This window comes from Meles meles, chromosome 7 (assembly GCF_922984935.1).
Source record: "Meles meles chromosome 7, mMelMel3.1 paternal haplotype, whole genome shotgun sequence".
NCBI classification, from domain to species: domain Eukaryota; kingdom Metazoa; phylum Chordata; class Mammalia; order Carnivora; family Mustelidae; genus Meles; species Meles meles.
In genome coordinates, this window is record NC_060072.1 from 105,223,284 (window position 1) to 105,246,390 (window position 23,107).

The 23,107-nt window shown below is 47.8% G+C and overlaps 1 protein-coding gene across 9 annotated transcripts; it reads left to right on the top strand.

Moving 5' to 3' along the window:
- The first annotated feature begins 1,059 nt into the window (after positions 1-1,059).
- ZNF384 (zinc finger protein 384) lies at positions 1,060-21,411 on the top strand. 9 transcript variants are annotated; one of them, XM_046012929.1, is made up of 13 exons: positions 1,060-1,270; positions 1,478-1,539; positions 2,415-2,474; positions 9,128-9,198; positions 9,494-9,731; positions 9,967-10,014; positions 10,210-10,543; positions 11,416-11,508; positions 15,202-15,426; positions 16,131-16,313; positions 17,830-17,908; positions 19,047-19,205; positions 19,804-21,411. In XM_046012929.1, the coding sequence occupies exons 4-13, from the start codon at positions 9,133-9,135 to the stop codon at positions 20,182-20,184; spliced, it is 1,806 nt and encodes a 601-aa protein (XP_045868885.1). In that variant the 5' UTR covers positions 1,060-1,270; positions 1,478-1,539; positions 2,415-2,474; positions 9,128-9,132; the 3' UTR covers positions 20,185-21,411. The 9 variants fall into 9 exon arrangements, with proteins under 9 accessions (XP_045868885.1, XP_045868884.1, XP_045868889.1 ...); XM_046012928.1 differs by lacking the exon at positions 1,478-1,539; XM_046012933.1 differs by lacking the exons at positions 1,478-1,539; positions 16,131-16,313 and having other exon boundaries at positions 1,061-1,270.
- Positions 21,412-23,107: the final 1,696 nt, after the last annotated feature.

Here is a 23,107-nt window from a genome sequence, read left to right on the forward strand (position 1 = left end):
TGGTTAGAATACCATGTACAATGTTGCTGAAGAGTCAGATAAACGAAGTAGTTAAAAGAGCAACAAAAGGGGCGCCTGGGTGGCTCAGTGGATTAAAGCCTCTGCCTTCGACTCAGGTCATGATTCCAGGGTCCTTGGATCGAGCCCCACATCGAGCTCTCTGCTCAGCAGGGAGCCTGCTTCCTTCCTCTCTCTCTGCCTGCCTCTCTGCCTACTTGTGATCTCTGTCTGTCAAATAAATAAATAAAATCTTAAAAAAAAAAAAAGAGCAACAAAAGGTACAGACTAAATGCTGTGGAAATTCAGAGAACAGAACCGTTATGCGTTCGAGCAATTCTGTAAGGCTTCCTCAAAGAGTTCATGCCGTGTTCATGTCTGCGACAAATGCCAGGCTCTGAGGATACGGCAGCGAACGATTCAAAGCCCTTGCCCTCTTGAAGCCGGTATTCCAGCAGGAAGAGGTAGACAGCATACAATACAGTACAGGGGGTGATGAGTGCTCTATTCAAAAGTAGAGCAGGGTGAGGAGATAAAGATGTGGATGGGGCAATAAGAACATAGAGACCCTAAGCCAAAAGTGCAGAGGTGTGGTCGGGAGAGGTTATCAGTTACTCTGGGGGACCTCAGAAAACGACTGACACATCCTCATCCTTCCCCACAATTCAAAGCATTGAGACAGTCTTGAGAGTATAGCAAAAAATAATGGTAACCTCCTATATCAGTCTTGTTCGCTGAAGGAAGGGAAACGAATCCATAGTCTTTTAGGAATCCCTATCTTCCCCCGCCCCCCCACTCCCGCCCCGTACCTGATGCATAATTCATAAACCTGTCGGTTTTCACCCTCCCACTTCCCCAGAAGTCCCTTCCGGAAGCCCCGGACCGTAATTCTGAAGGATCGGCTTCTGCCCTCAGCGGAACCCGCCTTCGCTTCCGTTGTGGCGTCACATCCACAAAGGGCTCTAGCGCGTCCCTGGGCGGAAGCCACTTCCGCCCCTACTTGTCGTAACTTCTGCCCTGAGTATTCCGGAGCGCTGGCAGCGCCGGAAATGCTCTGCCGCTCCCGGAAGTGACTCGACCTTTGCATTCCCCCCCTTTCCCCATTACCGCCCCCCCTGCATTGCCATTTCCCTCCCTCCCCCCTTTTCGTTTCCGGCGCTCCCGCCTTCTCTCCGCCGCAGCTCTACTCCGAGTCTGTCGGGGGGAGGGAGGGAGGGAGGGGGCGTGGAGGAATCTGGGTTCTCGGGAGCACGAGCTGCAGCACCACTTCCGGGTGAGTGTTAGGGGAGGGAGGGAGGTAGGGGGCCACCCACTGCCTCGCGCCCCCGCCCTGCGGGTGTCTCGCGCGCATTCCGTGCGTGTGAGTGAGTGGGTCTGTCTCGCGCCGAAAGTGCGTGCCCGCGCGCTCCGCCTCGCGCTCTCCCCCCCCCCCTCGCCCCCTGCTGGTCCTCCCGCCCCACTCGGCTCCCTCCTTTCCCAGCAAACGCCGCCCCTCCCGCGCTCTGGCTCAGGCTCTGGCGCCGCCGCAGCCGTCGCCGCCGGGTGAGTCTCGCGCCGCTGCAGCCGGCGCGCGCCAAGCTCTCTGCTCCTCCCCCCTCCCCTTTTCCTTGGGGGGGCGTGGAAGGGGGGGTCCACGGTGTGACTGTATGTGTGTCCGTCCCGGAACCGGAAGTGGTTGTGGAGGAGCGGGCGATGGGGAGGAATGGGGGGGCTTAGGGGGCGGGTGTCTGTCTGGTGGGTGGCAGAGTTCAGCTCCCTGGAGGGGAAGGAGGGACGTCCCAAAGAAGGGTCTTTGAGGAAGGGGTGGGGGGCGACACCAGGAGAAGGCTCCCAGGGGCTGTCTCAGGGGAGCGAAGGTTTTTTGGGGACAGCTGAGGTGTCCAATAGATAGACCCCTGTGCAGGCTGAGGGAGGTACTTCTTGGCGCAAGGCCTTGGGTAGGCAGGGGCGAAGTCCTCGAAGAAGTGGGGGGGAGGCCAGAGGAAGTGGCTGGGCCTGAACTGGCACTGTGCCTGACACAAGGGCTTGTGCATCCCCCTAGTCTTCAGTTTTGTCTTCTGAGCCAATCCTCTCGGGGCAGGGGCCCATCTCTGTCTCCAACTCCTCTGTTCTATGACCCCTGCTTACCTGTAGCCCTGGGGAACGAGGAAGAGCCAGTGTCTGAGCCCATGAGTGGAACCCAAACACTGGCGATAGAGTTCATCTTAGTTCCTGGGAATTGAATTTATTTCCCTCCTATCTGCATAGTGGGTGGCACTACACTCCTTATTATACCATTGCATCTTTGGATTTGGGGGGGGGGGTCTGCCTGCCTTCAAGACTGACTGCTGAGTGTCAAAGAATTCCTGAGGTTCTCTGCAGGTCCCCTGGTGGCTGCACCCTTATTGGCCCCAGTAACCCAGGCGATTTGTTTACAGAAAGTTCAGGAGCCCTGGAAAGGAGAAGGAATAAGACGACAGGAGGAAGAGAGAGAGAGGGTAAGACAATTTTGGGTTAATGGATTTTCTGGTTTGGGGGGAGAAGGGGTCATAATTAAATGGGCTCTTTGGGGACAGTGTGACAGAAGTCTTCTAGTAATAGCAATTGTGATACTGGTGTTTGATGTGAGAGAAAAATTATCTCTTGAAGATGCCCAGGAAGGTTTTGTGTAAAAAGTTAGCACTTTACCCCATCACTTTCTGTTCCCACCAGTATTCAGAAATGATCTGTGAAATGCCTGAGTGAAATCACCGAGTAGAGCTGCATTATGTCCAAAAGAGAAATTTATTCTGCTTCAGGGATAAATGAGCCCCAGTCGCCAGTATAGTCTTTGTGGTATGGCTTGTGGAATTGCTTTTCTGTATTTGGAACAAGCAGAGCTGAGTTTAGAGTGGGGTTCATATTAATGTCACAGAGGGGTGCTTCAAGTGGACCTGTTGAGTGATTAGAATCTGTGACACAGGGTTATTTCAGTTTGATGTGTCAGAGTTAAGTTTTCAGGGAAAAAAAACAACCCTGGTTGTGGGTAGATAAAATTGTATGGAGTGAACCTCAGAAGTTGGTCTGGAAGAATTCAGAATACAAGGTTTGATAGTGGTAGAGTTTTAGGTAGTCTGAAAATGACAGTGTGAGACCCAAAAGAATTTGAATTCAGAGCTTATAATCCTAGCGATCTCTTCTGAGGACTAATTCCAGTCTGGTTTATAAAATTTATTCCCCATAGGTTTCTGAGCCAAGTTGATAATTAAATAGTAAGTGCATATTTCCTCTTCAACTGCCCCGCCCCTTTTTTCCCTGCCCACTTTTTTTTCCCCCCTCATATTTCCCAGATCATCATTTGTAGTGAAATAGGCAGGACAGGCTGTGCTCTTCTTCCCACAGGGTACTGAGTACCATGGTCCAGTGGTACCCAGGGTAGAAGTTGCTGGCTTGGATTGCCAACTTTGTGGTCATAGTGGTCCTCTTGGTGTGTTTGGGCATGGTGTGATGGTCTTTCCCAGGAGAATTGGGATAAACCTGTTCTGGGTTATTTTGTACTTGGAAGAGTTCACAGATGGTAGGAAGGCCCCAAATCCTATCAAGATGGCCCTTGCTGAGTGCCCTTAGAACCTGAGGAAAAAGATTTTGTTTCCTTACTGAGAAGAAAATGGCTCCCTGCGTTTCTTCATTTCAAGTCCTTTAGCTGATATTTCAGCATTTCTGCAATTGTGCATTTTGGAGCAGCTTTTCTCCATAGAGCGTCTGAGGTCCCTGGGTTCAAGTTCTTTCTGTAGGTGAGTTGAGTTGATTGTTCTTTGCATCTCTATTGTTAGTGCTTCTAGTTGATGATTACTGAGCTGGAGGCTATAGACCTGATACTCTTGGGTAGTGCCTTTGTAATTATGTGGTCTTTATGTAATTGTCAGTAATTGTCACTAGTAGTCCTTGGCACATGGAAGTATTTCCCTAACTCTCTTCCTTTTGGGAGCACTTGAAGCATTTTATTTCTTTTTCTTTTTTGAGCTGCCTCCCATCACCATATGCCTTATGAATTTGTTTTAAGGGGTTTATTCTCCTCCATCCTCTACCCAAATAGAAACTTAGTAGAATAGTAAATTATTCAGAGTCAACCACTGATGTGGGACCTAGAATTAGATTCCAGAAGTCTTGATTTCTAGGTTCATTTTCCAGCTACTACACTTGGTTGCCGCAGTCTTCCCGTGATTTTCTCAAGACTTGTTGTGTTAAGGGAATATTGCTTTCCTGAAGAAAAATCGGGGTTTATTTGAAAAGCAACAATTTTTTTAAAACAGTAAGTGCCGGGAAAGAGACTATGGTCTTTTACCATGTCTACCAAAACCACATGCTGCAGGCGGTGGCATCTTTGTTCCTGGATGGCTGGTCACACTGGGGAAGGACAGACTGATAGACAAAGCTCTGGTGTAAGAGTTAGGTCTTACTAAATGTTTTGTGGGTGTTACTTAATAATTGTCTTTTTTCTTCACCTCCTCAGTACTTCCAAGATTTCTTTTCAGATTGGAAAAGAAATACATAGTTCTTTGACCCTCTTGAAAGAAAAATACTGTTCAGCTTAACTATAGTAAACCTTCATTTTTATTAACGGAATGCTTGGGGTATGCTGCAGTAGTAAAGTTGAAATGAGAACCCAGATTTTTAATCTGCCAGCATTCTTTCTACTTACTGTTTTTCTTTCTTTCCTGCTCTTTGGGTCTGTAACAAATCTACTTCCTTCCCAATCTAGGGTAAACCAGTTCTTTTTATTATCATTGATATATTGGCATAACCATCAGAACTGGCACTCTGTGTAGATGGGGCTTCCCCATAATATCACTGGGCTTCTCCAGGTTTTAAGACTGTTGGTATATGCCTGCTTGAATGTTGGGATGGTTTGGGAAGGAGAATTGTTCCATGAAACATAGAAAGTTAAGAGGTTAATGGACAGTAAAAAGGTCTCGAGTGATCTGGCACCAGGAGCACCCTGTTACACAACTCCAGGGGGGCACCATTTACATTGTATTCTGGCAAGAGCCTTCCTTCTTCTTTTTTTTTTTAAAATATTTTATTTATTTGACAGACAGATCACAAGTAGGCAGAGAGAGAGAGGGAGAAGCAGGCTTCTTGCTGAGCAGAGAGCCGGAATTGGGGCTCGGTCCCAGGACGGTGGGATCATGACCTGAGCCAAAGGCAGAGGCTTTAACCCACTGAACCACCCAGGTGCCCCAAAAGCCTTCCTTCTTGGCTCTCCATTTGATCTCCTTTCAGGGATACAGGGATAGAAGTCAGCCTTTTCAGAACAGTAGTGTAGCATAGAGGTGTCATTTTGCAGGCAAACATTGCTCCTAGTTGGGTGAGCAGAATCCTCCGTGTACCCCCCTCTTTGGGGCAGACATATTTATCGGCAGCCCATGAGTCACATTTATCCTTGTGTCCTGGGACCAGCTGTGGTTCTTGTCTTCCGCTTTGTTCTGTTAAGATCCAAAGCAGAGTGATAGCCTGGATATCCAGGGAAGTGGAAAGGGCTTTTATTCAGGTTCATCCCTCTGGATGGTCTGGCCTTTTTACTCAGATTCTGTCATTCTAAAATCATTGACCTTGGTGGCCACGTGAGGTCTCCCAGGTTGTGGACAGAGAATATCCTCTTTAACTGCATTTTTAGCTATTACCAAAATTTCGTTTTTGGAAACATTTATGGAGAACTCTCTCAAAAATGTATAGTCCCTTCCTGGAAATGTAAATTTTTTTTTTTTTTAAGATTTTATTTATTTATTTGACACAGAGAGATCACAAGTAGGCAGAGAGGCAGGCAGAGAGAGAAGAAGGGAAGCAGGCTCCCTGCTGAGCAGAGAGCCTGTTGTGGGACTCAATTCCAGGACCCTGAGATCATGACCTGAGCTGAAGGCAGCAGCTTAACCCACTGAGCCACCCAGGCGCCCCTGGAAATGTAAATTTTAATTGGTGCATCAAGTCACAATGTCAGAGAGTATGTACTTCAGTTGTAGGGTTTGGGTCTCTTCTAGAACCCCCATTCTTAACATGCCCTTTGGTATCTGCATTCAGATCCCCGCCCTAATATTTACTCTTTGACTCTGTGACTCCAGTTTCCTCATTTGAAACGTGGGGATCCCACTGCCTACTGCATCTAGTTGCTGTGGGGATTAAATGATGCAATCGTTGTGAAGTACTTGGAAGGACTTAGAACAGTTCCTGAACACAACGAGCACTTAGTAGATGTTCATGGTGATAGTGGTGGTGACATGGTCCTGTCTGCCACATCATTTTGGTTTTTTTGTTTTGTTTTGTTTTTTAAAGATTTTATTTGTTTACTTGAAAGAGAGAGATCACAGGTAGGCAGAGAGGCAGGTAGAGAGAGGGGGAAGCAGGCTCCCCGCTAAGCAGAGAGCCCGATGCAGGGCTTGATCCCAGGACCCTGAGTCCATGACCTGTGCTGAAGGCAGAGGCCCAACCCACTGAGCCACCCAGCCACCCCTGCCACATCACTTTGTGTGCCCCCTTGGTAAAGAACCCACAGGGGCTGTTTCTTCCATAAAGTGTTTCACCTGAGCCACTAGTAGGACAGTATGAATGGATCTAATCTTTACTAGCAGGGAGGGGCCTTATGCCTCAGAACCCTATCTGAAGATAGTCTTATTTTCAGGCTTTCAGTTCCTCCCTCCTAAATTTTCACATCCCTAATGTGTTTACTTCCTTCGGGGGAGATTATAAATTAGACCCTCCTTTCTTTACTGTCCAGCTTAATTCTCTACTTCATTGCCATCATACGCCACTACTCTTGTCTGTGTCATTTCTCGGTTAGACAGATGGGGTTCTGGGTTATGATTTGAGCCCCTAGTATTGTTTTCAAAATCTGTATGTATAGAGTCCATTGTCATTCAGTCCATTAAATGTGGACTTGCATGCTGGGTGAGGAGTTCTGTGTTCGAGACTGTGGGGAGATCCAAGATGTGATCCCTGCTTGCCCAAGGGCTTGGCAGGATTGGGTCTCCTTAAACTGTGATCTGATCATTTCTTGATTTCTGTTGCCTAAGAAGGATCCAAGGCCCCTTTGTAAAGTTAGTGCTGAAAGGAAAAGGTTGGCACCTGTGTTGGAGATTGTTCTGATGTATTTTTTTTAAACTTTTTTTTTTTTTTTAATTTTATTTATTTATTTGACTGACAGAGATCACAAGTAGGTAGAGAGGCAGGCAGTGGGAGGGGAAACAGGCTCCCTGCTGAGCAGAGAGCCCGATTCGGGGCTCGATCCCAGGACCCTGAGATCATGACCTGAGCTGAAGGCAGAGGCTTTAACCCACTAAGCCATCCAGGCACCCCTGTTCTGATGTATTTTATAAGTTGGGGAGCAGGACGTGCCTGTGGTTGATTCTGGGATCACTTAATACTGAGCCTTATTTGTGTAAAGTTGTATTCACAGATTTAGTGCAGTCCTCTCCTCTCCTCTGCTACTTTTTAGGAAAGAGTAGGCTGCAATTCAGTTCTGCTTCCCTTTATAGGTTTTGTGAAAATTGAGAATGCTGTTTAATAGAGCAGAAAAAGTGGTAAGATTTCTGGAGAAGGAGAAGGAACAGGGTTACATCTAGAGTGATGTCCCTTCTGTTTCTCCTTCTTTGTTACAGATTTTCCTAGTTTCCTTAATCTACCTCAAACCTGGTTTCTATGCCCACCGTACCCTCTAGTACTTAGTGGTTCTGGTATCTGCCTCCAGCGCATCCTCAGTGGGACCCACTCGTGGCTGGAAGTCACGGGTCCTTCCTTCCCACCTGAATCTTAGTTGCTTCTGGTTCAGACTAGCAGCATGATGTTAATGTTTATTTCCAGCTGTTGGTCATTTCCCCATTCCAGCAGTCTCATACTCCCTCTTCACCTACCTTCTGTTGGACTGGATCTTCCTGGGTCCAGGATTTGGGGAAACTACTCTTGAATAATTGCCATTAACATACTACCTTGCTAGGAGAAGTGACCGGAGTGGGAAAATGGTGGGATGCCTAGATTCTGTATCCATCTGTGACTCGCAACATGATTCTGAGGGATTACTCTTTTTGCTTATTCCTCCCTCCCAAAGTTTTAAACTCATTTATCATCCACACACAGAGAAGAAATTGAACTCTCAGAAGCATCGTGTTTGAGAATCACAAGGCAGGTGTCTAGTACTGTGTTATGTATTCTGGCCCACTGTGGTCCCTTTTCTGAATCCTGTAAGTAGAAATCTGGGGTGCTGTTGCTACTCCTGGTGCTCGAAATCTTTTTTTTTTTTTTTAAGATTTTATTTATTTATTTGACACAGAGAGAGATCACAAGTAGGCAGAGAAGCAGGCAGAGAGAGAGAGGGAGGAGCAGGCTCCTTGTTGAGCAGAGAGCCAGATGCGGGGCTCGATCCCAGAACCCTGGGCTCATGACCTGAGCCGAAGGCAGAGGCTTAACCCTCTGTGCCACCCAGGTGCCCCTCGAAACCTCTTTTAGACTGGTAATTCCAGGTTCTCACTGCTCCGTTCAGCATGTGTGGTACCCAGTGCAGGGCTACGGAGATCTTGGTGGGATTGTTGGGGCATGGTCCCCAGGTATCATCAGGTACTGATTGGGATTCCTGCCAGTTTCACTCTTCAGTTCCCTCGGGCATTTTGTGTTCTGGCCTAGAACCTTTTCAAGCTGCATAGAACTACAGATGTGTCAGTTGGAAGTCTTAAGATGTTTTATTTCAAGGAAGATAGATCTGTGGGATAAAGGAAAAGAGGAGTAGGAATAGGTACCCTGGCTGTTTCTAACTTGGTCAGTGATTTACTTTATGTGACCATGGGTACATCCCTTCCCTGCTCATGACTTGAGTTTCTCTTTATGTCACCAAAGGAAAGTACAGCCAAGTCTATTTCTTTGGCTTATGGGAGACATTCTGTGGGTAAGTGAGACATGTATTAAGTTCTTTCACGGGCATCTGAGGTAGGTAAGATAGGCTCTGTTCGATTTCATGCTGAGTGGCTTTCCAGGACAAATATGGTAGATTCTAAGATCCTCACTGTAAATTCGCAGCCCTGTGGTCAGGTGCCAAAGAAGAGGCCAGGAATTCCTCAACTGCTCTTCTCCGTTACTACGTTTCTTTAGAGTTAGTCGTGAGTGTGACGCGGTCTCTTTCTCTCTTCAGGTAGAATGGAAGAATCTCACTTCAATTCTAACCCGTACTTCTGGCCTTCTATCCCCACAGTCTCAGGACAGGTAGGTGGTGTTTGGTTTTTGCTCCTTCTCTTTTGCCTTCTTTGTTCAACTCTGAGCATAGGTTCTATCACTGTGAAGACTGAAGCAAGATAAATCACGTGCTGTTTCACCAGGTCCCCGCCACAAGAATCATAGCATTTCTGTCCTGGCTTCTCTCTGGAAGCCCAAAGATACTGTACTTCTTGCTCTCCCAGGAGGACAGACCATACAAAGTGCTTAGGGAGCAGACCAAATCAGGCTCTTTCAGAGGTGGCCACTCGCCTCCCCGCTCGCCTCCCCTTTCCTTTTGTTTTAGATTGAGAACACGATGTTCATCAACAAGATGAAGGATCAGCTGCTGCCAGAGAAGGGCTGTGGGCTGGCTCCACCCCACTACCCCACCCTGCTGACAGTGCCTGCCTCAGTGTCCCTGCCCTCAGGCATCAATATGGACACAGAGTCCAAGTCAGACCAGCTGACCCCACATAGCCAGGCATCCGTTACCCAGAATATCACCGTGGTCCCTGTGCCGTCTACAGGACTGATGACTGCTGGTGAGCCACTCTGCTCTTCTCCAATCTGAGGTGTTGATCTTCCATGATCAGTACCCCAGGCTGGAGGGCTCCAAGGACATGGGGAGTGGGATATGTGTTTGATTACTCAATCACATTTTTATTAAGTGCCTACTGTGTGCCTAGCAATGCGCTAGGCATTGTGGGGGATACAAAGAAGTAGAAGATGCGGTCCCTGCCTTTGAGGAGGTGACATTCTTTCCTTCTCTGAATCAAGGAGTCTCCTGTTCTCAGAGGTGGAGAAGAGAAGGGAGTCAATCAAGGGGTAAATCTCACTGTTACCGGGGGTGGGGTGGGGACAGGGGTTAGGAGACCATTATTTTTCTACAGGGTTTGGGGTTTCCTATATACTCCGGGCTGGGGGGTGGTGGTGAGGGGTTGATTAGACAATGATCTGGGGGAAGTAAATAGGATCAGGACTGGACAACATGACACCATCTCCTTTTTCTCCCAATCCTAGGTCCTGGTTTGGTAATCACGTCCCCCTCAGGCTCCCTTGTGACCACAGCCTCATCAGCTCAGACCTTCCCCATTTCGGCTCCCATGATTGTCTCAGCTCTTCCCCCTGGCTCACAAGCCCTGCAGGTGGTCCCTGACCTCTCCAAGAAGGTAGCAGCAACCCTAACAGAGGAAGGAGGAGGAGGTGGTGGTGGAGGTGGCAATGTGGCTCCTAAGCCCCCTCGGGGCCGGAAGAAGAAGCGGATGCTGGAATCAGGGCTGCCTGAGATGAATGACCCTTATGTCCTCTCCCCCGAGGATGATGACGACCATCAGAAAGACGGCAAGACCTATAGGTAAGGATCAGAGCCAGGGCAGCAAGGGGTGAGGATCCTGTCTCAGCTTACCTCCCCCCTTCGTGTCTTGCCCCTAATCGGGCTCCACGCGGACAGCTTTCCACCTCAGATCCACTTGCATGTCAGGTGTTCTGTTGTGGGGCAGGAACGTAGAGCTTCCAACTAGCACTTCTCTAGTGACTCTTCCCCAGGACGCAAACCCACTGTACGCCTTCCTTTTTGGGGTTGTCAGCATTGACTAATTTTTGAATGACCTAACGGAGTTTCTTCCTTATGATAAGGCTTTAGACTGGGTTTCAGACTCCATCTCCAGCTCCTTTGTGCTTTCTATACTTTCCATTCTATTTTTCTAAGAAACTGTTCTGATAAGCCCCTAACCTTAACCTGCGTGCCATCCACTGGTTCTTGGGCCATATCTGAGCTCTGAGACTGCTTGACCCTGCATGGTTGGGATGATGGGAGGGATCTGTATAAAAAGATGGGAGGAACAGGATATCGCCCTTCTCTCCCGCCACCCCCCCACCCCGGACTATATGCTTATAAAATGCCTGTTTGCTCACTTTCTAATTCATGAAAGTCATTTGGATTCTCTGCTTCCTTTAAGTTGTCCATTGCCAAATAGTCTTATATTTGCATGTGGTGATATACAAAAAGAATTTCAGAAGGAAACTCCCTGCCCCTTGAAAGTTGGACATCTTTTAATCCCCTTGGAAACTGTCAGGGGCCCTAGTGGGTTTGGGAAGTCTGGTCCCAGGTTACAGAGTGGGATAACCACTGTCACAGCTTTGATGCAGACAGGGGCAGATGTGCATGGCTGGGAGACTGGGTCTGTCCTTAGTGTACCGAGATGGGCAATGTTGTTCCCATTTTAGGAGCGAAGGGAACTGCGGCACAGGAAATGGACAGAGCCTTGGGCTCATGGATTCAGTTCCCGGCTCCACCACGAACTTGCTGTGTGACCCTGGGCAAGTCCTTTTCCCCTCTCTGGGCCTCAGTTTCCTCATCTGTAAAATGGGGAGAGTTCTGTTTATGCCTCCCGTTTCTTGGGAGTATATGTCATCTAAGATTTGAAATGTTGGGAACTTCAAAAGAAAGAAGCAATAGTTGTCATTTAGCATTTATTTGTGTTTGTGTTGTACGCTTCTACCATGGAGAGTAGCCACGACTACAGAGTGTTTAAATTCCTCTTTTAAGTGAAAGTGAGGGGAGTGTTCCTATGCAGAAAGTACTGAGCACTGCAGAATTGCAGCTCCTAATCCAAAAGTTCACTGCAGCTTTATTATTACAGGTGTATCCCACTTTATACAATAAAAGTGTTCCTGGAAAATGTTTACATCATATCATTTTATAAAGGTACCTGACAAGTTTGATTCATTTAAAAGCATCTTTTATATATCATTTCATATAGTGGAAATCCCTTTTATTTTGTAGAAATCTGGATTTTTATGTATTTGCTCAAAGTGAGGTCATTGTGACATGGAGATACACCTCTAGAAAATGTGTTGTTGTGAGAATAATGGGCTAGGTCTCTGACCCTTTGGAGCTTTGCACATGGATTAGGGTCCCATCATTCTGCCAGAGGTTTCTTTTTTTGTTTTTGCTTTTGCTTTTGCTTGTTTATTTTTTGGGCTCTCATTAAAGCTAACTCTGGACTTCCCAAACTATGGGAAGGAATGTGAATATACAATTGGAAAGAAGCCCTGGTAGCATTTTCTACACCCTCAGTGTTTTTGAAATTCTTGACTGGCCCCACACCCAGGTGACTAAGGAGAACTCTGAAATTAAGGGTGCCTAATTATATTCTAGGTGAATGGAATTTCTTCAAAAACTCAGAACTCTGGAGTTCCCAAGGAGTCTTTTTAATCACATACACACACACGCACATACACACACACAATCCCTGTTTCCGTGCATGTGTGGGTCAACCACATCCATTCCTGTGGTCAGTGGCATTTGACTGGGTATTGTTGGACTTGGCTTCTGTTAGTCTGGACAAGTCACCTTCTTTCTCGCTTTTGGTTCCCATCTTGTAAAATGGGCAGTCATGGCCCCCATTTATCATGTGGAAATGTTTTGAATATCTGAAATTGGCTTTAAATATCTTAGGGGGAAAATTGGGGTGATTTAAAGTTATTACTGTAAACAGGGTCGTTGTATTACGTGCCCCCAAAGGGGCCCAATTCTTGTGTTAGATGTGACTGGTGCCCCCTGGCCTAGTGAAATAGGGTGGTGGCTTTGCTGTTTCCTGCTGACTCCCCACTGCTACAGAGCTCCTAAATCAGATTTCTTTCCAACCTCCAACACCTTGCATTAAAAGACTTGTGCTCTTTTATCTGGCTTCATAGGATTTCAGAGTGGGAAATACGTTAATGGTCACCTACACCACCCCCGTCCCTGTAGTTTAAGTCTTCTGAACATTCCTGACAGATGATAGTCTGCCTGTCCTTGAGTACGTCTAGTGTGAGGCATCTCAGAATAGGTTAGAATCATAGCTTTGTGTAGTGAATAACTGTTTGCCCTTTGGCAAATTACTTAACCTCTCTGAGCCTTCTCGTTCCGTTCTGTAAAACAGGGATAATACTTACCAGGTTGTTGTGAGGAGTGGAAACAATGTGTCTCAAGTGCCTGTAACTGGTATGGGGCCCTGGTAATATCCGGCACAACAAATGGCAACTATTATTTTCATTATTATGATCGTCATTTGAGACTCCTTATTTTGTTTCCAGTCCATTATCCACAGATTTAAGTTTTGTAGATTCCTCTCTAGTTGAAAACTTGGATAAAGAGAGTTATTTTCTCTCTTGTAGTTAATTTCATACTAAGGGTGCAGCTGTGTGTTCAACACTCACACACAAACTATGAGCTTTTGTTTGAGTTAAAATGAATGTGTTGTTCCACCTGTCCTAGAAATTGTAGCAACCAAGGGAAATTATGTTGTAACATTAGTACCTCCCCCCCCCCCCCCAGTGACAAGGTGTCCAGTTTCCAACCTCAGTGGAACGCATAGTGGCATCAGCTCATCCATCAGCATTGGTACTGTTAACATTAGCGCAGTTTTATTATTCGAGAACACTCTTGGCTTACCTTTGACTGGCCTGGGGGTTTGCTGGCCCTACTACGGGCAGCTGTTTATCTCTCCATTTTACAGACCAGAAAATTGAGGTCTAGATTGATAAGCAAAGCCTGTAACTGAACCCTGATTAGAGCCCAAGTGTCCAGGCTTCCATTGGCTGTGTCCTTGGGCCTGTACTAACTATAAACAGAACCTCTGCGCCTCCCATATAACGTTTGGCCATGCCAGACAACGGCCAGGGATTGGCGAACTGGGAATCCGATTTCCTTCAGAGTTTTCAGGTGCCCGGAGAAACAGAAATTGAACTTAATGATTGGAATTTTAGTAGAAACATGAAGAATCATAATTAGTAGAAACAATAATAATACCCCCAAATAATGTCGCATTTTTTCCTTTGAGGAGCGCAGAGTTCTTTTTAGTCTTGATCTCATTTATTCTCTAAAAATTCTCCTGGGATCAGAAGAAAGCAGAAGACCTCTCCCCACACCATCCTGAGGCCAAATGATAGAAAGAAGTTGGGGAGGAACCAGAGCAGAGGGGACTTTTTCCCCACTTGCCTGGCTTCCAGGTGCTGCCCTCTTCTACCAGCTCATGCTGTGCACTGCAGGGTTGTTGAGGAATGAGAGCATTCCAGCTCCTAGATAACTCTTACTCAATAAAGTCTGAGTGAGTGTGGCTTATCTTGCTCAGAGGCTCCTTATTTGATACAGTTGGGCAGCATCAGAACAGGAAGGATTACCCACTCAGGTGATGGGTGAAAGTGTATCAGCTGTTCGCTGATGTATGCCCAGAGTGCTGGCTCCGGCTCTATGCGCTAGGGAAGAGGAAAGGGTTAATTAGCATGGAAGCCCAGTGTTTCACAAATCTTTTCCTCCTAAATGTTTGAGGGGGAGATAGCTCATTCCTTGGCTCTTTGCAAAAGTGGTTCTCACTTGATTGCTCAGGGGTAGAGGTGGCCAGTAGAACACTAGATCCAGGGTGGAGGCCAGACGTAGATGGTTTGGAAAAGCCCCTCTAGATAATTCCGATCCCCCTCCACCCCCATCCTTCTAGGAATCACTGGCTAAAAGGAGGTAGGAGAGAATCTGAGAGAAGGCAATTATGTAAGGAGACAGGAGAGAAGTCCTTCTGGGGAGTGTAGTCAGTTTGTCCTCATCAGCCCCTCGGGAACTTGAGAAGTACCCAAGGGATGAACTTTGTGCACGAGAAGTTGGGGCAGGGAGCCCTTTCAAAGTCTGAAATCAAGTTATAGGCAGAAGGAAAACAAGTTAGCTGATACCCCTGGCCCAGTGAAATCCACATTCGCCTAGAGCCAATAATAAGCTTTACTGTCTTTTCTGGTTGAATTTTTGTTTCTCTACATACTTAGGGAGACAGATCATTTGAACATTTACTGAATATTTGTATCGTGTGGGTCTGTATTAGAAGCATAGACTGCCAAGATAAGTAGAGCAGATCCTCCTCTCAAGGGCCTTTGAGCGCAGTTGCGGTAAAAGAGCAGATAGGCTGGCTTCTGTGAAAGTGGGGGGAGGGTGCAGTGCGCTGCCGGTGGGACAGTTCTAACCACTGCCCTCGCTTGGCCCAGGTGCCGGATGTGCTCACTGACATTCTACTCAAAGTCGGAGATGCAGATCCACTCCAAGTCACACACCGAGACCAAGCCCCACAAGTGCCCGCACTGCTCCAAGACCTTCGCCAACAGCTCCTACCTGGCCCAGCACATCCGTATACACTCAGGGGCCAAGCCCTACAGTTGTAACTTCTGTGAGAAATCCTTCCGCCAGCTCTCCCACCTCCAGCAGCACACCCGGTAAGGCTGCTCTTGGTTTTGCCCTGCCACTCGGCTGTGAACCCCTGCCCCCGAGGCCACGTTTCCTGAGCCTACTCTTCTGTCCTCACGGTTTCTCTTTTCCCTTTCTACTTGGCCCTTCGGGAGCCTCCGTTCGCTCTCTTTACCGATTCTGAAAAATAAACTCTGTGTTTTAACAGTTTGTGGGGGCCTGGGCAATGGTGGTCTCCAGTCCCCAAGTCTGGAATGGTCTTTGTGGTTTCTCTCTGTGTCTGTGTTTGGAAATCTTCTGCAGAGCAGGCCCTGCTTATACTATATGCTTCAGTTCAGAGCCAAGGTGTGCATTCAACTTCAGGTCCATGGGGAGCAGGCGCTATTGGCCTTTGTTCAAATTACTATTTGGAAGCAGGGTATCTGTGGTGAGTGTATAACCTTAGAACGAAGCAGAGGGTTGACAAGCCTGAAATCGTTAAGGTGACCAGGAGCCAGGGGTCGCAGCTCTTCATCATCTCACTGCCATTCTAGCCACCGACGTAAGATCAGCAGCAACCTAGCTCTGGGTGTCCTCGTCATTAGCCTCTCCAGGCCGGAGTGTGTTTGGGAGGAGGGAGGAGGGGGTGCTGTCATCCGTCAAGCAACATCATTTCACCCAGCAGAGAGCTGAGCCCATGGTGTCGAACTGCTTCCTCCTCCCCCCTTCCCTCCTCTCCTCTCCTCTCCGGCAGGATCCACTCCAAGATGCACACGGAGACCATCAAGCCCCACAAGTGCCCGCACTGCTCCAAGACCTTCGCCAACACCTCCTACCTGGCCCAGCACCTCCGAATCCACTCGGGGGCCAAGCCCTACAACTGTTCCTACTGCCAGAAGGCCTTCCGCCAGCTCTCCCACCTCCAGCAGCACACACGGTAAGGGAGAGTGGCGGGCTACTGCCCCCGCCCCGCTGGCATGCCCTCCCCACCCCCCGCCCCGGACACACACAACAACCCGCATGCGGGGGGCGGGGGAGAGACCTGGCTGGAGGAGAATACGACCGGCGTCTGGGAGAAAAAGAAGCCACAACCCTGGAGGCACAAGCGGACGCTCAGAACCTTTCTGGGGCACAAGCAGCGTGGGGAAGATGCAGTGACTGTGACATTCCCTGACCCATGGGAGGAAGAGACTCATCCGGGGCAGAGACAGCTTCTGCCTTCATTTCTCTTGCTCCAAACACCAATACACACATCTTGCAAGATTTTCTCCTTGGTGCCAGAGCAAGGGCATGTGATTGGAGAAGACCATACCACTAGCCCTTAGGGCACCAATTATGAACGGGAGACATAATCGGACTTTAGCTGGGTACCAGCCTCGTGAGCCCTACAGCAACCAGCAAGGCTCCAAGGATGCCAGGAATAGAGAACAAAACAAAACCTGTCCGAAACGGAGTCACAGAGAACTGGCAAACAAAATGAAAAAGCTCATACTTCATAAGGATGCCCACTGTTTGTCCCATGAATCTGGAGTGACTTGGAGGAAGCAAACCTGCCAGCCGGGAGAGTTGATGATGTCCTTCAGGCAGATCTCAAGTTGAAATGGAGTCCAGAGTTCCTGATCAGGAGCCCTCTCACCTGGCTGCTTCCGGATGCGGCGACCCCCCTCCAAGTGCTCAGACATCTGGCATTGCGAAGAGGAGGAGTCGGGCTTTCCTCACAAAGAAACCTGTCCTGTGACGTTTCCAAGATTTTATTCGGAGGTCCAGAAAAGCACCTGGTTACAAAGCTGGCTCTGAAGTCCCTGATGAGGAGCAGGTGTCCACAGACCCTCAAGTCCTTGGCTCATCTCAGTGGAGGGGCCAGTAACGTTTGGGAAAGAGGTCACATTGATACTAAACTAGGCATTTCCTGCCCTTCGGGGGCCAGACTGGGAAAAGCCCCAAGGAGTTGCCATGCGTATTAATATCATTGCTATTCTCCATAATTAGCATAACTCTCTGCTTTTCTTTGATACCAAAGCTTTTTCTGGGAGCAGTGTTCAAGGCTGAGGGAATAGGTTTTGGTTGTACGGTGGGGGCTGAGGAAGAAGTGTTCTATGTTTCTTTTTCCCTACGAGTGTGTTTACCTTATGTTTCTGAACATTCATTAGGGACAGCTACTGTAGGAGCTGACCTGTATGCCAAATTACGAACTGCCTGTCTCTTGGCTGCCAAGCCACCGGTCCCTCCTCCCCCAGCAGAGGAGCTTGAGCTGAGTGACGGAGGCAGTGAGCAGAGATCAGGCACTGTGGCAGGATCAGTGTGAGAGAGGAGCTGAGGCTGGGACCTCCCGGAAACCCAGCCTGTACTCCCAGAGGAGGACAGGAGTGGCCTTGAGGAGGTCGGTTAAGGAACCAATCCCTGAGTGGCCTTGCTGACATCCTTTTCCTGTCTCCTTTTCTCATCCCATGCAGAATCCACACCGGTGACAGACCATACAAATGTGCACACCCGGGCTGTGAGAAAGCCTTCACACAGCTGTCCAATCTGCAGGTAAATGTTCCACCCTCCACGCGGGGCCTTGCGTCTAAGACTTGGGTCACGGCGCCATTTGAGTAGTGCAGTGGTTCTCAAACGCTTTCAGGACCCCTTTACGCTCTTAATAATTGTTGGGAAACCCAAAGAGTTTTTGTCGATGTGAGTAATACCCGCCAACACAGAGAATGTGAAACTGAAAAACTTGAAAAAATATTTAGTAATTCATTTAAAAATAACAAACCCATTGCAAGTTAACATATATAACATCTTTTCAGACATGTACACCCCAAAAATTTTTTTGAGAGTGCGTGTATGTGCACAAGCGGAGTTGGGGAGGGGCAGAGAGAGAATCCTAATCCACATTGAGTGTGGAGCCTAAAGTGGGGTCAGTCTCATGACCCTAAGATCATGACCTGAGCCCAAATCAAGAGTTGGATGCTTTGGGGCGCCTGGGTGGCTCAGTGGTTTAAGCCGCTGCCTTCGGCTCAGGTCATGATCTCAGGGTCCTGGGATCGAGTCCCACATCGGGCTCTCTGCTCGGCGGGGAGCCTGCTTCCCTCTCACTCTCTCTGCCTGCCTCTCTGCCTACTTATGATCTCTCTCTGTCAAATAAATAAAATCTTTAAAAAAAAAAAAAAAAAGAGTTGGATGCTTGACTGACTGCACCACGCTGGCGCCCTGGCTGCACGTTTTGAATGTTTAGCCTACCGGAAGCTGGCTAGATGCTCCTGCCTGCCATGCTCAGTCTTTGCTCCGTTAAACATCACAGAATCTCTGTACAGTCATGAGAGGAGGAGAATGAAAAGGCAAACGTGGTCTTACCATTATTTTGAAAAGTGTTTTGACTTTGGAGGCTCTGTGGAGAAGTCTTGGTATTCCCTGGCATCACCCCCCTGCTTTGCCTTGGGAACTATTGGGCCAGTGGGGCCAGCATAGTGTCCTTCCCACTTCTCAGGATCCTGGAATATGCCGCAGGAGCTACGCCTCTTCCCTTAGCCTGTAACTCCTCAAGTTTTATTGAAAGCAGTTCCTACTACCTTCAGATAGAGAAGCTGGCAGGCTGACACCCAGCTCAGCACTCTGGCATTAAGGGTCAAAGAGGCAGGAAGGATGAGTCTGATGCCCTTATCCTGATTTCTCCTAATTTTTCCAGTCCCACAGACGGCAGCACAACAAAGATAAACCCTTCAAGTGCCACAATTGTCATCGGGCGTACACGGACGCAGCCTCCCTCGAGGTGCACCTGTCTACGCACACGGTGAAACACGCCAAGGTGTACACCTGCACTATCTGTAGTCGGGCATACACATCGGTGAGTGCTCATGCTCGTGCTTGCCCTTAGTTTCCCCACAGGCCAGGAGGACCACAGTCCGCCTTACCCCATTTTCCCGGAGGGAGAGGTGCTGCCTTGACTATACAGAATCTCCCTAGCACCAGCTCACCAAAATCAATAAAGAGAGGAGAAATTAAATAGATCTGTAGCTAAGGAGTTTTGGGGGTGCCTGATTCCTTAAGCCTATAGAGGAAGATTGCTAAGCAATGATTCTTAATTTTACTTAAACGTAAGGCAAAATAACTTGCAATTTGGGAAGAAAGATTTCAGTTAGATGTTTTCCTTTAGACTCCAGGAAAAGGTGGCAAAGTCCTTCCATTCAAAGATCTTTGTGGAAATGACCAGTTTTCCTGAGGCAGGTTGAATGCCTACTGTGACCGTGAAGGTTCCCCCTCTCCTTCCTGCCCAAGAGTGAGCACTGGCAGAGGCTCCTGGGGACAACTTGCTCACGGCTCCAGAATGTCTCTGTTGAAGTATGGCTCTATTTATAAAGTAAAATAAGAGCCCAGGATGCTGGTTATAAGTAACCTCTTTCCTTCTCTTTCATCCCTCAACTCTTTTTCACCATCTCCTTCAGGAAACGTACCTTATGAAACATATGCGGAAACACAACCCTCCTGATCTCCAGCAACAAGTGCAGGCGGCGGCAGCAGCGGCGGCAGTGGCCCAGGCCCAGGCCCAGGCCCAGGCCCAAGCCCAAGCCCAGGCTCAAGCCCAGGCCCAGGCCTCCCAGGCATCACAGCAGCAGCAGCAGCAGCAGCAGCAGCCGCCACAGCCACCACACTTCCAGTCCCCTGGGGCAGCCCCCCAGGGTGGGGGTGGCGGGGACAGCAACCCCAACCCTCCACCCCAGTGTTCCTTTGACCTGACCCCTTATAAGACGGCGGAGCATCATAAGGACATCTGCCTCACTGTCACCACCAGCACCATCCAGGTGGAGCACCTGGCCAGCTCATAGAGACCTGTGCTGCCACCCACTGGGAAGAGGGGAAAGAAGTTCTGGTCCCTTCTTTCTCCAGCTTCTCTTGGTGGGAAAAGTCTTCTTCTTGACAGGCCTTGGCTCCATCTCCTTGGGCCTCAGGCACGGCCTTCCTACACAGGATACCATGCTTATTCTCAACTCCTCTTCAAAAGGAACATCAGCCCTCCTGATTGGCAAAGGAATAATATGCTGGTAGTATAATCCAGCAGCCTCCCCTTCTAAGCATAGCTTTTCAAAATTGGGGGTTGGTGCTCAAGGGAGGGATTTGCTATGACCTCATAGAAACTTTTCCAGTGTGGGCACTTACCCTCTCGTTACCCTCATAATCCTCAAAGTTGGGGTTGGTGGAAGACTAGAGGCTGGTCCTCCCAGATCTCTGAGAGAAGGGAGCCCTAAAGGCAACCAGCCTCCCATTCTATTCTTGCCTGCAAAAGAACAGAGGTTTCTCACATGCCCCGATCCCCAAGAGCCGTCTTCCCCTCGTGGTCTCACTTCACTTCCTACCTAATGCTGGAAGAGGGAGATCTGGGTGGGGGTCAGACCCCCTTTATTTCTAAAGGGGCAAGGGCTGAGATGTGGTCCCCAAGGGGCCAGAGATCCCCAAAATGGTCAAGGGTGGCTTAGAAGTGTGGGTTATGGTTTTCCTTGGAGCCTCTCCCCTTCTCTGCCAGCCAAGGCCCTATACTCAGTCTCCAGTCCCAAAGCCAGAGGAGCTGTGGGAGCTTTGTGTTCTTTACAAAAGCCCAAAACAAGGGGTGTTGCAGAGAAGGGAGAGTTCAGGGCAAACACAAGGACTGGACTTAGCTCCCTAGGTGCCACGGTCAGTTGCCGGACACGGATTTATATATAAATATATATATAAATATATATATATATACCCACTCATCACGGCCATTTTTGTTGTAACCATTTCTGTGTTTATAAATGCATTATCTCTGAGAATTTTCATATTTGATGTTTTGTTTATTTTTGTCCTTTTTGTTTTTCTCCACCCACCCTGTCTTCTGGCCAACAGCATTTTTATTTCCTTTTGTCCTTTTTATTTGTTTTTAAATCATGGCAGATTTCAGAGAAAAGAGAAAATGAAAAAAATCAGGAAACCAGTTGTTATAAAGCAATTTAAAATGAAGAAAAAAAAAAACTTATGTACAAACCAAGGGGTGTTTTTAGAACCTTGTATAGAAATAAATTCGTGTAAAAGGATCAGAGGCAGTGGAGCTGCTGATGATATGAGCGAGCATGGGAAGAAGCTACCTGGGGAGACGTTCAAGGACAGTACTAAGAATTTACACTAGCGTGTGTATGTGTGAAGAGTGAGTGCTGTGTGATGAGAATCTTGTGTGTGTATCCCCAAGCGTAGAAGACCACAGCTTCAGTACTTAAAGTGAGATACTGGTTTATGAGGGTTTCTACATACAAATCCTCTCATGGGGCCTGCGATGCCTAAGTATATGAGAGCAAGATTTCAGTCATGTGTTAGTAAAACCAGTAGGCTCCCTGTGAAAGAAATGGAAGCACAGTCTCTTGAAATGGCCTGCACTCCTGCTTGAGCATCACTAGGCTCAGGGCTAATTCCAGTTGGCAGAGTGTGTACATCTATCTGTTATCCATATCCATAGGTCGGCAGTGGCGGGTGCCATAACCGGAAATGAGTAACAATGCAGGGCAGTTGTGCTTGAAAAGTAGAACGTGGTCAGGAAACCTGGACTTCAGCTCTGGCTCTACCGCTAACCAGTGTTTACTGGGAGGCTTCTTCGGCTGTTAATTAGAAGGAATGGGACTAGATTGCCTCTGAGATTCCTTTTTTGAGAATTAAAAACCTTTAAGCACTGAAAATGTGACAAATCTCCAACATTGAATAACATGGCTATTTGCGTACTGCTGGGCAACCATGCTCATGACCTGGAAGAATGTCGATAGGCCATGAAGTAATGCCCACTTAAGTTTTGGGCTCAGCCAGTCTCTTGGGTGGGCATCCAAGACCTCTCAGTCTGAGCTGTGACACTAATGAATGTGTTATCTATGATGAAGTCTGTCAATGTCTGCTAGCTTCCTGAGTACTTTTTTCCTATGCTCTCACCAATTGCTGAAAATGCCCTGACCGCATTATCTTCACCACAGGTATTAGAACCAGAATCTACTCTTTTTAAGGATTCACTCACACTCAATCATAGGAAGAACTCTATGAGGTAGGTACTACTGGTCTCATTTGATAGAGAAGGACATAAACTCAGAAATTAAATTACTTATCCAGGGGCACTTCGAGTGAAGTCTTCTAGATCCAACTGCAGTATCTTACCACTTAGTAGTAAACCTGAGGTTTCATCTTACCCTTCTTCACATATTTGGTCTAAAGTAAGTGACTGAAAATCTTTCTTTAAAACGCTGCCCTGTAGTGTTGATAATTACCACAAATGTGTGAGTTGCGGGGGAGGGGGGCAGACAACAGTCTCTAAAACGTTCTTATTAACACCACTATTAAGGTATGGGCTTTGAGTTGTTTCCCCGGTGTGGGGGCAGCCTGTCATGCACTTGATTGAAAAAAAGCCCTTATCGTGCTGTAGCTGACTAGGATGACAACTGGCCCAGTTGTGACAGAGCTCCATGCTCCTGTCCTTTCAGAATCATGGTGCTAGTTAACATCATATAAAACTGGAAAACAAAAAGGGGAGGGGTACCAAAACAAGGGGCAAGGCCGTAAGTACTGTGTCATTCTATATGTGAGAATGTATTCGAGTGTGGAAGGACAGGAACCCTGACAAGTGTGAAGAATTACAGCTTTACTGTGTAAGTCTTTGTATTTATAAGAGTTTATAAATAATGAATTTCTTCCATGTTAAAAAATAATCCTGGCGATGAAAAGAAATGCGGAGGGTTTAAATCTCGCAACACCAGCTAC